This window comes from Falco biarmicus, chromosome 1 (assembly GCF_023638135.1).
Source record: "Falco biarmicus isolate bFalBia1 chromosome 1, bFalBia1.pri, whole genome shotgun sequence".
NCBI classification, from domain to species: domain Eukaryota; kingdom Metazoa; phylum Chordata; class Aves; order Falconiformes; family Falconidae; genus Falco; species Falco biarmicus.
This window is the reverse complement of record NC_079288.1, coordinates 48068417-48083415: the sequence shown is the minus strand read 5'-3', so window position 1 is coordinate 48083415 and position 14999 is coordinate 48068417. Positions and strand designations below refer to the sequence as shown.

Here is a 14999-nt window from a genome sequence, read left to right as displayed (position 1 = left end):
CCAGGCTGTCCGTTCTTTGCTGACTGGGAAACAGTTGCAGGAAATTGCGTGTATAGTTTTGCCTTACCGTCATGAAACACCTGTCTGGTTTTTCCTTTTTACAACCTGGAATCATGATTTTATTGTGTAACCTGCACCTTAAGTTTTAGTGCATTGGTTTCAGAACTGAGTTTTCCTCAGCCATAAGTCTGGCAGATCTGGGGAAGCGTATCTGCTCTTCGCTGAGGGAATAGTGCCATGCTTCTCTTCCACCTGGTGCCAGAATCAGCACTGTCAGTAACTGGAGTAAAAGCCCCAGTCAAAGTTCAGGTCTTTTCCTGACTGCCCCAGTTGTTTTCATCCCAGTTACCTTGGCAGTTGTCATAGAGAAGCTAATAATATTCTCCAGAAAGTTTTTTATTCATCTTTAAGTCTGGTACTGCATCTCACTATTATGATTTTAGTTACAAAATGTGATGATGCAAATATTGCAAACTATCAGCCTAAGACTGCAGAAGGCCAGAGGTGGTGAGAGCTGAGAGTAAAATGCCCGAAGGCGTTGCGGAGGAGAGGTGGGCTGCTGGGACGGGGGGACGGGCAGCTTTTGGAAGAATCAAATTTTAGTGGATCGGTGGCTCCAGGAACCCGTAGTGAAACTTAGGTTAATGTTAGTTGCCCATGTGTATAACCTGATTTGTGAACCGGCATTTTTTCAAACTCACTCTCAGGTTATATATGTCAACAAATGGCATTATTAATAATGCAGATCAGTTTAATAATCTGTATTCTTTTTTTTTCCTTTTTTTTTTTTTCTCCCCCGCTTTACATTAAATTAGTCTAATTGAAATAAAACTTTGGGAGTCATTTACCCAAGTCACAAAGCCTCGTCAGTTCTCCCCAAATCCATTCAGGCTCCTTGAACAGTGTGGGGCTGGTCCTCCTAGGGATTTATTGTACCTCAAATAGAAAGTGTATAAAATCCAAGGAAGGGAATATAGGAACTTCCCCCCCACCCCCTCCAAAACACTGGAGTTTGAAGGGCACCAAATACTTTTTTTCTTGCACATTGTCTGTGCCAGTACAATTGTCTGGCCTAAGCCTTGTCACTGTGTGAGGTGGTCACCCTAGGGTGACATAAAGGGTCTTGAGCTGGCTACTATGTAGAACCAGAATCGGCTTTGTTGCAGCAAACGCTGAATTTTAGGGTTAATTCTGACTACAGCTTCCATGCCTCAGAAAAATGTAAATATTGAATAGTATCTGTCCTGCAGGTTCTGCACAGAACTGATTTCCAGAAATACTCTCTACAGAAATATTCTTTCCCCTTCTATCATCTTAAAATGGAGTCTAACTATAGCAGGTTGCACAGCATGAGGCACCCTGTGCATGAAAAATTACACAATTATGAATGTTTGGATTAGTTTATATGATTGACTGATCATCCTTAAGTACTTTATAATGCAGCCATTCAGCGAATTAGGCTGATGTGATGTATCCCTATCAACAAGTAATTTCCTATATGTTTGTTTGCGGTGTTCTCTAGCAGCTGCATTAAGTTTGTTAATGAAATATGGTGAGTAGATCATGATTCCCCTCACTCTTTATTTCATAGGTTGGTGAGACCAGATGCAAAAAAGTTTGCACTTCGAAATCTGATCTGAGATCCAATGATTTCAGCATCGTTGGAAGCTTGCCAAGGGATTTTGAATTATCAAATTATGACTGTTATGGGAAGCCCATTGAAGTCAACAATGGGCTCGGGAAATCTCAAGCCAAGAACAACAAGAAGCCTCCTCCTCCCAAGCCTGTCATTCCATCAGCAGCAAAGAGAATCGATCTTTATGCAAGAGCACTGTTCCCTTTTTGCTTCTTGTTCTTCAACGTCATATACTGGTCCATATATTTATGATAAACCTTTTATTTATTTTTTTCATATGTGTAAAATATATCCCATTTCATTACCCCTTCCCAGTCATGAAGGCCACTGTGTGAAATTATTTGCATTTGCAAAGCAGTATGTTGCATCTTGATGCCATGCGATTGTACTGAACATATGGCATCTGAAACGTGAATGAAAGCATGACACTGCAATGTCTGTGCTCCGACCAACATTGTATATAAATGTACAGCACACATCCTGCTTTAGGAATATATATGAAGGACAATGCATACTACATTATAAAGCTGAATAACGCTCCTCAGTTATTAGTAACATACAGAGATTTAAAGTGTTTCTGACGATGAAACTGATGTGCACGTTGAGTATTATTAAAATCAGTATTCTAGTATATGTAGTATTTAACAGCTTTTCTGCTGACTTCCAGAGGAAAAAAAAAAAAACCAAACATCTTGTTATTGTATAATTTTAGATGGCACTGTTGAAGAAAAAGCTAAGATGTAATTCACATTATTTAGACTTGGTAAGTGAAGGCAGCATTGAACAAGCTGATCTTGTCTATGTGAAAAAATAAAGATCAGAGAATTACTAATTTTGTAAAATCAGCTTATTTAGGAAAGAAAACCCAACAACTGTATCCATCAAGGAGGCACACTTAAGTGTGTGAGAATATGCTGACAATAAAATATTGGGCCAAATTTTGACTACTGTGTCCTTAGGCACAAACTAGATACAATAGGTCAAAACCAAACAGGCCACTTTCTAGACTAGAAGTATCAGGAGTTTTGAAGAAACATCACAAGGTGCAGTTCAGTATCAGGTTATGTTATACTTTTTTACATTTCTCTGTCCTCTGGCTCACCTTCTGTAGCATCTGGCAACCCTGCAGTACATGTCACATTTTTGTTGTGGTTGCATTGGATACATCTTACTTGATTTGTTTTGTTTATCCCCTTGAAAGCTTTCAGTTTAAACAAACCAGTTGTTGTCAAGATGAAATCCCATTTTCATCAATAGTTACAATTTTTTTGTTTGTCTGTTGTAGCACGGATGACCAAAGCTAACACCTAGCCACCAGTAGAAATGAAGACATGTCCAAAGATCATAAAATATGACATGAGCCCTTGTGCCTCTGTATTAATTAATGGCTGCCCTCACCAACTCATTGATTTGGCTGCTACTTTTTGGAGAATAAGGTCCTATGTGTGGTCAGTCTCTTCTGATAGGAGGCTGCTCTCCATTTAGCAGAGGAAACCCTATGACATGGAGACTACCTAAACGTGATCTCCTCAGGGCGCGTAGGGCAGGACCTGTGGCCTCCTGTGTGTGCCAGGCACATCCCTTCATAAGGGCAAGTCACGAGGTGAAACACAGGCAAAAGAAAGCTGCTTGTAGGTAGATATCGGAGTAGTGTGTGTTCCCTTGAGAGTGTGCCATAGAGAAACGTAACTTTTCTTGCCACTTGTAAAGCTGGGGCACCACAGTTACTTAAAATATGAAAATAAGACAGTTCTCACTAACTTGGCAATTTATTAAAGGAATTATAGTGGCTTATTGGCTCCTCATATGCTAGGAGGGGACTGAATTAAATGTGTGAAACCTTCCATAGTGCAAAAACCCACTTGGGCTAAATTTCTGGCTTATCCAGGATGTGTTGAGCCAATGCAGGCCGCAGAGGCACTGCTGGATCACTTGGGTGTTGCCCACCATGTGAACGTTGTCCACATAGGATGCGCAACCAGAAGGTCAAAAGTGGGAACCCAGGAACAGCGAAGCGTGCCAGCCTGGCTTCACTGGGCAGCTGTGGATCTGCTGTGGCCAGGGTTTCTGCTGACCTCTGCCACTTTGCGATCAACAGCCTGGTTGCGATGAGTCGTGTTGGGTTGAAGAGATCTGCTCTTCAGAACATGGTCATGCGCTTGCCACCGTCTTTCTTGTGGAGACTGCAGGGAACCACTTCGCCAGGTGGCCACAGTTTGTCCTTTGGATTTTTTTCCGATCCAAGGAAATGGAAGGGAAATCCCAAATATTACTGAGCCACACTGAACCGGGCAGGGAAAAAATTATGTCTTTAAGGTCTAGTTCAAAGTTTCAATATTTCTGTCTGTTGCAGGTATGTACAGAATTGTCAGAGACTCTAAGAAGCAATAAGGATAAGTCAAAGAGAGGAAGTTAGGGAGGGGTAATTTTTATATGTACAGAGTGCTATATTTATAGATATTATTTATTCTCATACTTGTATTTTTTCTTACAGTACTGGAAGGCAAGAAAATAATTACCTTATGTTGGAAAATGTATGAATTTTGGAAGATAATTTTCTTGTTAGAACTCTTCTTAAATGATTTATCTGTAATTAATGTCTACATTCTATCTGTATAATCTCAATTATAGGTTTTATTGTTGAATTATTCTTTGTTCCTTCTTGCTTTCCTGCTTACTTGATGGCTTTTGTGTTTTATCATGAAACATTTAATCAATAATACACTGTAATTGCTTTCCAGCTCACAAAAAAAAGGAAGCAAAAGGAATGTGTATTGTTACAATAAAGGCTTTTCATTCATTACAGCACAAAAACTAAGGACAGAAGCAGTTTAACAGCAAATTTGAAACAAAATTTAAAATAAACCAACATGAGCTATAAAGTATTAATTTTCTTTTTACTTACACTAGATACTTGCAGTATTTGTATTACCTTGGAATATATTAACTTGTCCTACTGAGCAGTAATAATTGATTTATTTTATTTTTCTTCTTTCCACTAAAGGTCATTGAGAGTTTTGCATACCATGTCACATTATGGTCCTCCAGCACCCTCTAGTTGTAAAATTCTGCCTGTTGACTGATTTGCAGAACGAGGTGCAAATATAAAGCTGTATAGGCAGTAAAGGATGTTACTCGATAGTGATAATATGAAGGGGGAAAGTATTAATAAAAAATAAATGGGCATAAAATCAATGGACAGCTATAGAAACTTGGCATGCAGTATGAATTTTAAAATGTAGAAAGTAAGGCATTTGAGTAGTAGCAAAGGTGAGACTCATGAAGTACATACACATTAGTAGCTAGATTAACTAGTCATGATGTTTGAGCAAACTGCATTACAGCAAAAATCTGTTTCTGAGGGAGACACCATCTGTGTTTCAGCTGACATTTACTTGAAGTTCTCCTGTTTACTGGAAGGAGAGTTACAAATTTTTGTTCTACCCTTAAAATAAACCTCAGTATTTTCTAGGCTCTTAAGCATGAAGGGGTAGTGTCCAAATCGTTCATTCCTTTCTTTCATACTGTCATTGCCCTTTAGGGATCTTACCATTTCAGGACTTTAGAACACATTCAAACACTGCCTCAGGAATTTCCAGGGAGGTGAATTAATTAATTTCTTAACTGCATCCACACATTTAAGCTGTGTGGTAAGGAGGGATGTAGCTTGAAAAGTCCATCAGCTGTTATGCATTAACTCCCTCTCAGGGTGTTGGAAATGTGCTGTGTAGAGCAATCCGCATCTTACCTCCTCACGCGAGTTCAACTCACGTCTGACACCCGGGTTTAGGAGCAGCTCTGTAGTGGGTTTTAGCACCTCCTTTTTTTTTCAGTCTTGTGTTAATTGTAGCTGAGATGGTGTCTGTGAACAGTCTGTCATGAGCGAGGAAGGCAGTTGATTTCTGTAAGTGCAGCGTACAGAAGATTGACCGCTTGGAAACATTGCCAAGCAGCTTTCAGTCTTCAAAGTCTTCAAATTCATTTGGACGTGGCAGCAGGAAATTTGTGGGTAGAGGGAGGGTCTCCCCAGTGCCCTACGACCCATCAAAAGAGCCAGTAGTAGCTCTGCCTTTTGGGGTAGTTTCAGTGAGCGCGAGCGCAGGGGTCGATCCAGGTGTATAATCATTTGGAAGGAAATGCACTTCCAGGTAGTCTTTATTTGAAAATATTTCATTCTGAAGAGAGACGATAACTTATTTAAGCACTATGTCGTAGCTGTTGAGGCACTCTATTAAGAGACGTTATACTACAGTTGAGACCATTGGTCTCTTCTTTAATTAAAGCAGCTTACCGTTATGGTTATTGGATGACTCGTGCTGAGGATATTTATAGAATAGGTAGCAATAAATTATTTATTTCCAAGGGAGTGCAACCTGAATATATGCAATGTCAAGTGATTTTTCAGGCTATAGAGATAGCTTAGTGCTGAAATGAGTACAAATGCGGTGCGTAGCAGATAAGGGAATGATAGGACGCTGTTGCTTAGTGCTTTGGTATGCTAATTCCAGGATTAGAGAAGATAATGTGGGAAGAAAAGGAAAGTCAGATACAGACAGATTGAATAATAGTTTTGTTTGTGCCTAAAATTTAATTTGTGTCTAACAGTTTAATTTCTTTGTATAGTAATAATGTAAGTTACCTTCTCTTTGTATGACCATAAAGAATTACTTTTAAAGAAAAGGAAAATTAAGCTCTGTGGTGCCAGAAATATACAGAAACCAGTTCTTTTCATACAAAGCTCTACCCTTGAAAAAACAAACAAAAACATACAGAAAACAAAATGCAGCTTTAAAGATATTAAATTCCCCCCATTCTGGGGTTGCCTATACCATTGTGTCAGACCAGGCCCGACCAGGCCGGGCTGCCGGCAAGGCTCCCTTGCACGTTGGCTTGCTGGGGGCAGTCACCCACCCCTGCCTGCCAGCACCTGCCCCTTCCCATCAGCGTGACAGTGCCAGCAGACAGTTAAAAGAAGGATTACACGGCTATTTTGAAATCTTTCTGAAAAACCCTTCGTTGCTATGAATATGTCTACACCACAGTCACTAAAATGTCTGCAGCTAATGCAGGTTTATCCAAATTAGCTTTAAGCTAGCTGACTTGGGGACGGCTGGCAATGTAGCCATGGCAACGGCGAGCTCCGGCTGGGAAGCCTACCTGCTGGCGTAGGAAATGGGAAAATATACTTTGGTGTTAACCCCCACAAAGCGGTACGCTGCCCTGCCTCTTACACTCGAACAGCTGGCGTGAAGTTGGCTCGTGTGGGCATTTGTCAGCCAGTGCCTGCGAAATGGGGCTGTGTCCGCTGCACTGTGTGCTAGAACTGCATTACTGCTTCCCAATGGTGACGTGAAAGATGCCAAAGTTGGCCCAAGAAAGATGTGAAATATTTTCTCCATGGGTCTCGATGGCATCCAGCATTTCTGCTGTATTTAGTTGTGTGTACTGACCAGAGGTTCACTGGTAGTGCCAAAAATGCAGCTAATTTTCCAGAACCGATGCACGTGTAAAGGAGTGAATTGGATTTGCCCATCTGAGCACGAACAAGGTCATAAGACTATCCCTTTTACACTTAAAAGAGCTATTCTGTTTAAATTCCCTAATAGTGGATATTAGATCGTGACCTTTTAAATGAATAATGAGACTAAAAACCCTAGTGAAACTAATGAGTCTTAAGACCATAAAAGTCTTTTTTAGCTTCCACGTTGTCTGTGGAGGTCCACCCTGGGTTTGAGTGGCAGCAACTGCTTTCCCACGCAGTTTCTTCACATGTCTGTGCCCGCCGGGGGTCAGGAGGGCAGCATCGGCTGACGCCCGCTGACAGGGAAGGTTTTTGGAGGGCCTTCAAGCCGGTGGGTCAGCTCTCCTTTGGAGCATCGAGGTCAGTCCGAAGCCTGCCTGGCACCATTGGCTCTTGCAGAGAGACCCCAGGTACATTAAGCACATACCTTTTAGTACAAGAAAATGAACAGTCTTTCCCCTTACTGCCTGAAAGCATGATTCACAGTGACAGAAACCCACCGGCAAGGCGACGTGGGTGACCGAGTTTCTGTCCCACCAAGCAGTTGCTTAAGCAACGTGAGGTACTTTGAAAGGAAGCAGGATGAGGACTGTGGACTGGGTAACTCTTTTCCGCCTGATGAGTTCTTCAGGCTGTGGCAATAGATCGTGTGGGGGTTTTCATACATATCTGTGTATGTCTGTTTCTTTCTCTGAATATCCACAGTGGGAGTCATTTTTCATTTGAAGAAAACTGAAGGGATTTTTTGGCCCAAGAAACCCTCCAGATCAAGTCGTATCGTTGCCCCCTGCAAAAACCTTTCAACTCAGAAGAATCTTTCTCTAGCGCCACAAATAGCATGAAAAATCTCTGCTGAAACTGCAGCTGCTGCTGAGGAAAACCTGCGTGTAGGCAGTGCCTGTGCTTCCACCCGCGTTGGCTGTAGCACGTCGTGATCATCAACAGCACTGCTCAACTTTCCCCTTCTGCGAAGCGCCCTGCAATACGCTCCAGCTGTCCCACCGTTCATGTCCGTGCAGCCAGAGTAGAGGTTGTGCCTGGGACTGATGGAGCTCATGAAGGCAAGCCAGTGCTGGTGTTCAGGAAGAGATGAACAACAATATATGAGAAAACCTGGGACTCCCTTGTTTCTCTAATCTTAGCATCATCTATGTTACTCCATTTCAGTTATGTCCCTTTAACGCAAAATATTATATTATTTGGATAAGACCTCATTACGTGCATCATGTTTTGGAATTAAGTGTATTGAATCATTAATTTCTCGTCAAAAGCAGAATACAAAAAAAAAAAAAAAAAAGTAGTCCATGTGATGTTTTTTTAAATGTTGATTTCCTCTATTAACCTTAAAACTTGCATTTGACCCAGAGGCTACGGAAATACATTTCTCAGTGTTTAATAAGCCTTACATTGTCATAACAGATTTATCAGTGTCTCAAGACAGGCTCGTTCTTTCAGATTAATTTGTTTGTTTCTTTGACTCCCAAAGGCCAGCTCATTGGAAAACATTAATTTGAAGACTGGCTGTTTCAAAGGCACAACACTGACAGGAACGGCCTGTAAAGACTAATGGGTTTGGCCAATACCACTCCAGCATCGTTTCTGCTTTTGACAAAGCCTGTCTTGCTACCTGCTCCTGCTTCTGACAAATCCTGTTTAGCCTCAGCCTACTGGAGGGTGTAAAATCTTCACAGGCTTTTGAAAATAGCTGTCTGATTGTGTCAGCTGCCGAGGCAGCTCTGCTTCCATTCCCCTTCTGGATGTGCTTCAGGCTATTACAGAAACAATCTTCTTTTTCCAAGCAAATACAAATGATATACAGCATCCACCATAAGCTATAATCTACTTCGTGGAATTAAACTTTAGTCTTTATGTATTAATTCTTCATATTTTCAAGCTGGTTGTCTCCCAGAGGTGAAAACTTTGGAAATAAATAAATTTCTTAAATGAAAAACGAAATGTGCATGACAGCAGAGGAGGATTGCATTGGTCCTGCTTGTTTTCTCTGGACTTAAAGCCCTTTTCTTGCTGTGGTGCAAAGCCCAGAAGGCTTCAGAGGATGCGCTGCTGCTGAAGCCCTTGTGGGTGCCCGCGAGGCGTGGGCAGGGGGCTGACCCCCTCCCTGCACCGGCCCTGCCCTGGGAGCTGCACGCGATGCAAACCGGCCAAAGGGACACGCAGTGAGGTTTCCTGAGCCCTGTGCCCTTGCAGTGGTGTCTTCATCACATTCTCCACCTGATGAGGTTTCTTGCAGCAGAGAGGCACTTGATTTAGAAAAACAATGACGATGACGCCATAGTAATATTCCCAGACACGGCAGTTTCATGGGAGTATTTTACGCCGCTGCTGTAGACTACTGAATATTGTGAATTTTAGCACGGGAGTTTTTAAACAGGAAATGCATATCCAAGTTGGCAGGACTTTATTATCTGTTACCCGTAAGTGTGGCTTTATTGCTTTATTTATCATATGCTTCCATATTGTTCCCATTTCAGGAACAGCATTTTAAATCAGGAATTTTTCTAAGCATATGAATTATTAAAGCATATTGTGGTTTACCCTATTTTTTCCCACAGGAATATAAGAAAGAGATAGTGTATTTCACATTACAGTGTTCTTGCAGCAAGTTTACTAATCTCTGTGAAAAAAAGTCTTGATGAAATTAAATAGGTGGAAAAAAATTTCATGGAGTGTGCAAATGAAACAGCCAGGAATAAATCCATTTATGCAAGACTCATGCTGAGAGTCTGATGAGCTTTGACAATTGGAATAAATTATTTTGGCTGAGAGGAGATTCCAGCCTTAAAAGGCAGGACAACACTGATTCTTTTGACAGTTTCACTTCTCAGCTGAGAAGGAAAATAGAGCTTTGTAGAAAAGACCAGGTAGTCCTGTCCACCCCCACCCCACAGCTGCACCTGACCAGCATGCTGTCCTGTGGTGTGGTCTTTCTGCCAGTTCGTGCTGCAAGAATTCAATCGATGAAATTATCTTTTCTCCGCCCAAGCAGCAGCAGGGCTGCTGTGAGCTGAGTGGCACGTGACGGGACCGAAGGCATGGCTCTGTGTGCAGCCTGTTTGAGCACCGTACACGGCTGACGGTCCGTGGCTAAACACGATATCCAGTAACTACAGCGATCCAGGCGCCCCTTCCCAAGCCTCCCGTGCCAGTCTGGCAGGCGAGTCCCTGTTTCCTTCTGTTCCCCTACATCAAAGGGCAGACAATGACAAGGTGCCTTCTGTTGCACCGAGGGCCTGCTGTTCAGGTTGGGCATGGCTGGGACAAAAAATAATCGGTTGCTATATGTTGCACGCTGCCTTAAGGCACTACTGTAATGCACGCAAATAATAATAAAAATTATTTCACTCATTATTAATACTGTATTCAATAGTATATGGTAGTGCGATCTATATTTGCCTTCTCCCAGTCTTAACATTTCTGGAAGTAGTCTGGCTCTGATTTCAAGGGCCTGATATTCCCCCTCATTTACGTTGGCTTTACACTGTGCTTCTTTCTGATTTACTCTCAGAGGAGGATCAAACCCACTGCGTGTACACATACTTTCCTTTAATATTACTCCTTTCTGATCTCTCAAAAGGATTCTTAAAAAATAACCTCACAGTTCCTCAGATCCAAATTCCACAAAATAATCTGCAGAATAACAAAGGAAGAAGTTGTATCTTTTGAAACGGTACATTTATTGATCTATAATTTAATGTACATACGCATAAATATCCATATTTAATATGATGGCATTCTAACTAAGTCTTCATAAGAACAGCTTGTCAGGATTTAATAACACTGTTTTCCCCTTCCATTATTTTTATTTTATTTGGCCGGTATTTTCCAAGTACATCCATATCATACAATGCATTTTTCCAGTTCCCTGTAAAATAAATCATCCCCTGCCATGGCACAGAGTGAGCTATGTGGGCTTTGGGGTATTAAATCCCATACTGTAGTACGGAGTAACTCCTTCGATTGCAAGTTGAGGACAAGTGTTGTCACACGCAATGTAATGGATAAGTATTTTTTGTGATTACTTGGTAACCAGTATTTTACTAGATTGTTAGTACTAGTCATGCTATACAGTAATTAATGAAATAGATTAAGCCGTTTGCTAGTAAATAAATTAATAGAAGGGATAGTAAATTATATGGATATTTCCTGGGGTTTGTTAGCTAAATCCTTGAGCTGGGAAGCTTGCACTAGGTGGTACAGTCTCTCCTTTATGGGACGATAGCCCACCAGCAGCGCAGATGTAACCACTTGGGCACTGGTTTATATACAGGAGTTAACAGTGAATGCCAGGCACCCGTCTGCCCCAGGTCTGCTTACTGCCTTCTCTGGGATGGAGTGGAAGCCCAGCACTGCCCTTCTCAGAAAGCAGGGGTTTCTCATGGTTGACATCCAAAACCACAAGATTGTGGGAGCCCATGAGGAGTGGTGTTTTCAATCCATTTAACTTCACTGTCACTTCATGGGATATTACTGTAATTGATTATCCAAACGTGCCACACAATCGTTTGTCAATAACTCCAAATTGTCTGTTCATTTAATGAGGCACTGTATTGAGATTAGTTATAATTAATAAAATCATAAAATAATCAGATGACGAATGGAGAAAATGCCACTCCACAGCATAGCATTTATACTACAGGCTCTTTTTTATGTGCAGTGCTGCAATGGCTGCAGAGAAGTCAAATTGCATTCTGCTATCTTGTTCAGCAGTAGCGCTCAGAGCGGTGGCGAGAGCTGTGATTTTCCCTAACTGCCTCAAATAACTGAATTCTTTTTGCTGTAAAGAAAATCTGAACTATTGCTGCTATTCTGGTATGAAAACATGAGTAAGAACCGGATGATTCTGGATACACATTTGAGGCGAGAAGTTTCTCATCTCTTTATATTTCCCCTGCTTTTTCTAAAGGAGGCCTTTTGTGTTTTGGGTAAGCTCATTTCATTGCCTTTAACATTTATTTCTCCAGCTGACCATTCTCTAAAACAAAGGTCTGATTTTGTTAGTACTACTAAAACGACAGGGACACCAGCAGAACAGAGGCAAATTCCGAGAGGGTTCGCCTCCAGAAAATGCATCTCAGTACTCATAGTTACTTCAGATTGCATCAGTGAAGACTTTTTATAGCTTTAGTCATAGGAAGTAAGTTCATTGGATCATATTAGCAGGTCTGTTTGATTTAACAGAAAGGCATAAACACTGTATTCACAGTAGCTACGGCTGGTACGGACAGGCTGGGTACAACCAGGAGTTGGGGAAGAGGAGGGATCCCTGTAGGAGTGCACCTCCTGTTGGCCCATGTATCCCCAAGCTGTGGCGTAAATCCTGACTCTGTCTGTAGGCTGCTTTCCTTTGTAGCTGGTTTAAAGTCAGGACGGTGATGCTTTGAAGTCCAAAGTTAGGCGGCTGTTGTACTATCATCTTTGAGCTGCCCTTGAAGCACCGTCAGCTTGTCTTTCTTTTCCAGCCCCTGCTGCATTCCTAGCGCCAGGCACGCTGACCTGTACTGAAAGGAAACCGTAAAGTTAAAATTGTTCAGAACCCAGCTGCCTTGCACATCGTCTCTGTGCGTACACCTTATTACTGCAACGCAATTAGCAAGGAATAATATAGGCAAGTGTCAGGTTAAATGATGACTACATAGACTCTAATAATGGCTAGCAGTTAATCTGTATAACTTTCCATTGTAACACAAATGAAGTTTCAGTAAAGACAAGCAGCTTCGTCTAGGTTGTCCTTGATGCCACAGATATTACAATCAGAAATTTTTAGGCTATAAGCTCTGCTATTATACCCTATATTTAAAGCAATTATGCAGTTAGAAGAACATTATTTTCTGTGCATTTACTATGATGTAGATGTATTTCTAGTCCAAAGTATGTAATTAGGCACCTCATAAGAATTGTTTATTTTTTCTTACATTTCTGGTTTGGTTTTTCTCCTTCTGTAAAAGCTTGTCATTAACACCACACTATCACAATTAAACTCTGGAAAGATGTGCCGATGCAGAGGTGAAAGTAAAAATATCTCTTATCTGTGCTGTGAACTAGTTCTGGGACTGAACCACCAAAGTGGTTTTTCAGAACTAAAAATAAACTTCTGTTGAGCACGACGCTGTACATTCCCGTGATAACTCGAGTGAGCTGTTTCTTGACAAGATGATTTTCTCAAGATAAAAACTATTGATACCAAGGAAGTAAACAGTGAACCCAAAAGATACTTCTGTTGCTGAAAGATCATAATGATAAGGATGAGAGAGCTGGTGTTTCAAATCACAACAGTCCTTTTAATCTTATATCTTATTTTTTATCTGATTTTTCAAAGAATAGTGTGAAACGCCTGAAGTGGGTAATTGAACAAAACAAAACAAAAACTGTATCTTTTGGATATTTCCTGAAGAAAGGAATTATTATCTTGTTTCATGCAATTCTATCTGTTCCTCCAACTTACTTTATTTTTAACGTTGCTAAGTGCTTCAGCTGCACATTATAACTTCTACAACAGCTTAATATGTCACTTATTCATGTTGTAAAATACATTATTTTAACATTTCATCAAGTGTTTTTATATGATTGATATATTTTTTCTATTATTTTTGATTAAAAACATAACAGGGAACATTGGACTGATCAGTGTTTAATCTCTTATGCTGAAATTTCCCTTTATTTTCCTAGTGACAAAAGCCTTGACCAAATTATAAAACTATAAAAGCGATCTAAATAAAATGCACTGTAATAACACAGCCATTTTTGAAACCAAACCTGTTGTAAAAAGAAAGGTTGGTTTGATTTTTTCTTTTTACTTCAAAAAATATTTTTTTTAAAAAAAAGAATAAAATACGCAGCTTTACACAATTTGCTTATAAATGGTCTCCGTTACATGTGGACACATGAAACCAGGTTAGACTGCCAGGTCAGTGTGGAGCAGTTATGGCTGTGACCAGTGGTACTGGTATAAATGGAAACGGATGCCCAGGTACCTTCTGCCACTTCTGTAAGACCCTTAACAAAGCGGAAAAATGGAGGTTTCTGTTACTCCCTTGGTGACCATGGTGAATTTTGTTGTACTTTGCTGTGGGGGGAGCAGAAAAGCAGTCTGTTACCGTCGTATATCTTGCTGTGTTAACAGCCACCCGAATTGCCTGTGCTGTACTGGGCAGCCTGGAGGTGGGCAGCCCAGCGCCCAGGGACAGAGGTGGCACGGTGCCCTAGCCCCCTCCCCTGGGTTGGCACCTGAGCTGTTGGCCTCCAGGCCAAAAGCAGGGCTAACGCCAGCATGGCCACTGCAGCTCTCCTGCTCCTTCCGAGGGCTCTGGGCCTCGAAGCCTTGTGCAACCACAACAATGAGAGCGCACAGACGCTGTTCCAGACAAGAAGTTAAGCAGGAGAGATTCACTCCTTCACTGTGGAACATTATGAGAAGCAGTCTTACTTAGATTAAGGATTTTAACGTAAAAAGTTAGGGGTTCATTAGTTCTGCTGCGGTGGAAAGCACCTTTGCAAAGCTTCTGTGAATGCTATCCCGAATCCCGTGCGAGGTCATGGGATTAATAATGAATTACAGTGTTGACGAGCAGGGCAGCACTGCTGCCAGGACTTCCATTCTCTACAGAAGTTCACTGTTCATGAGCTAATTTTACCTTGTCAGGTTACAAAAAGAAGTCAAGTCTCTGAAGTTTTTTGACCTATTCAAGATTCGCAACAGGTTCAAACTTGGAAAAGATCAGCTGATCTCTCCCGGTTCCTAAGGCAGGTGGGGTAAGCATATATTTTATGGCTAGTTTTTTATGAATGAAACATTAAATTGAGAACGTGCCTGCTCTGTGCTGA

The 14999-nt window shown here is 41.3% G+C and overlaps 1 protein-coding gene across 2 annotated transcripts in view; it reads left to right on the top strand.

Moving 5' to 3' along the window:
- Positions 1-4281, top strand: part of GLRB (glycine receptor beta) — a 52064-nt gene extending 47783 nt beyond the window's left edge. For both annotated transcript variants that reach the window (XM_056326796.1, XM_056326795.1), the window contains one exon: positions 1592-4281. In XM_056326796.1, the coding sequence (XP_056182771.1) occupies positions 1592-1888 (297 nt within the window). In that variant the 3' untranslated portion in view covers positions 1889-4281. The remainder of the gene's footprint in view (positions 1-1591) is intronic.
- Positions 4282-14999: the final 10718 nt, after the last annotated feature.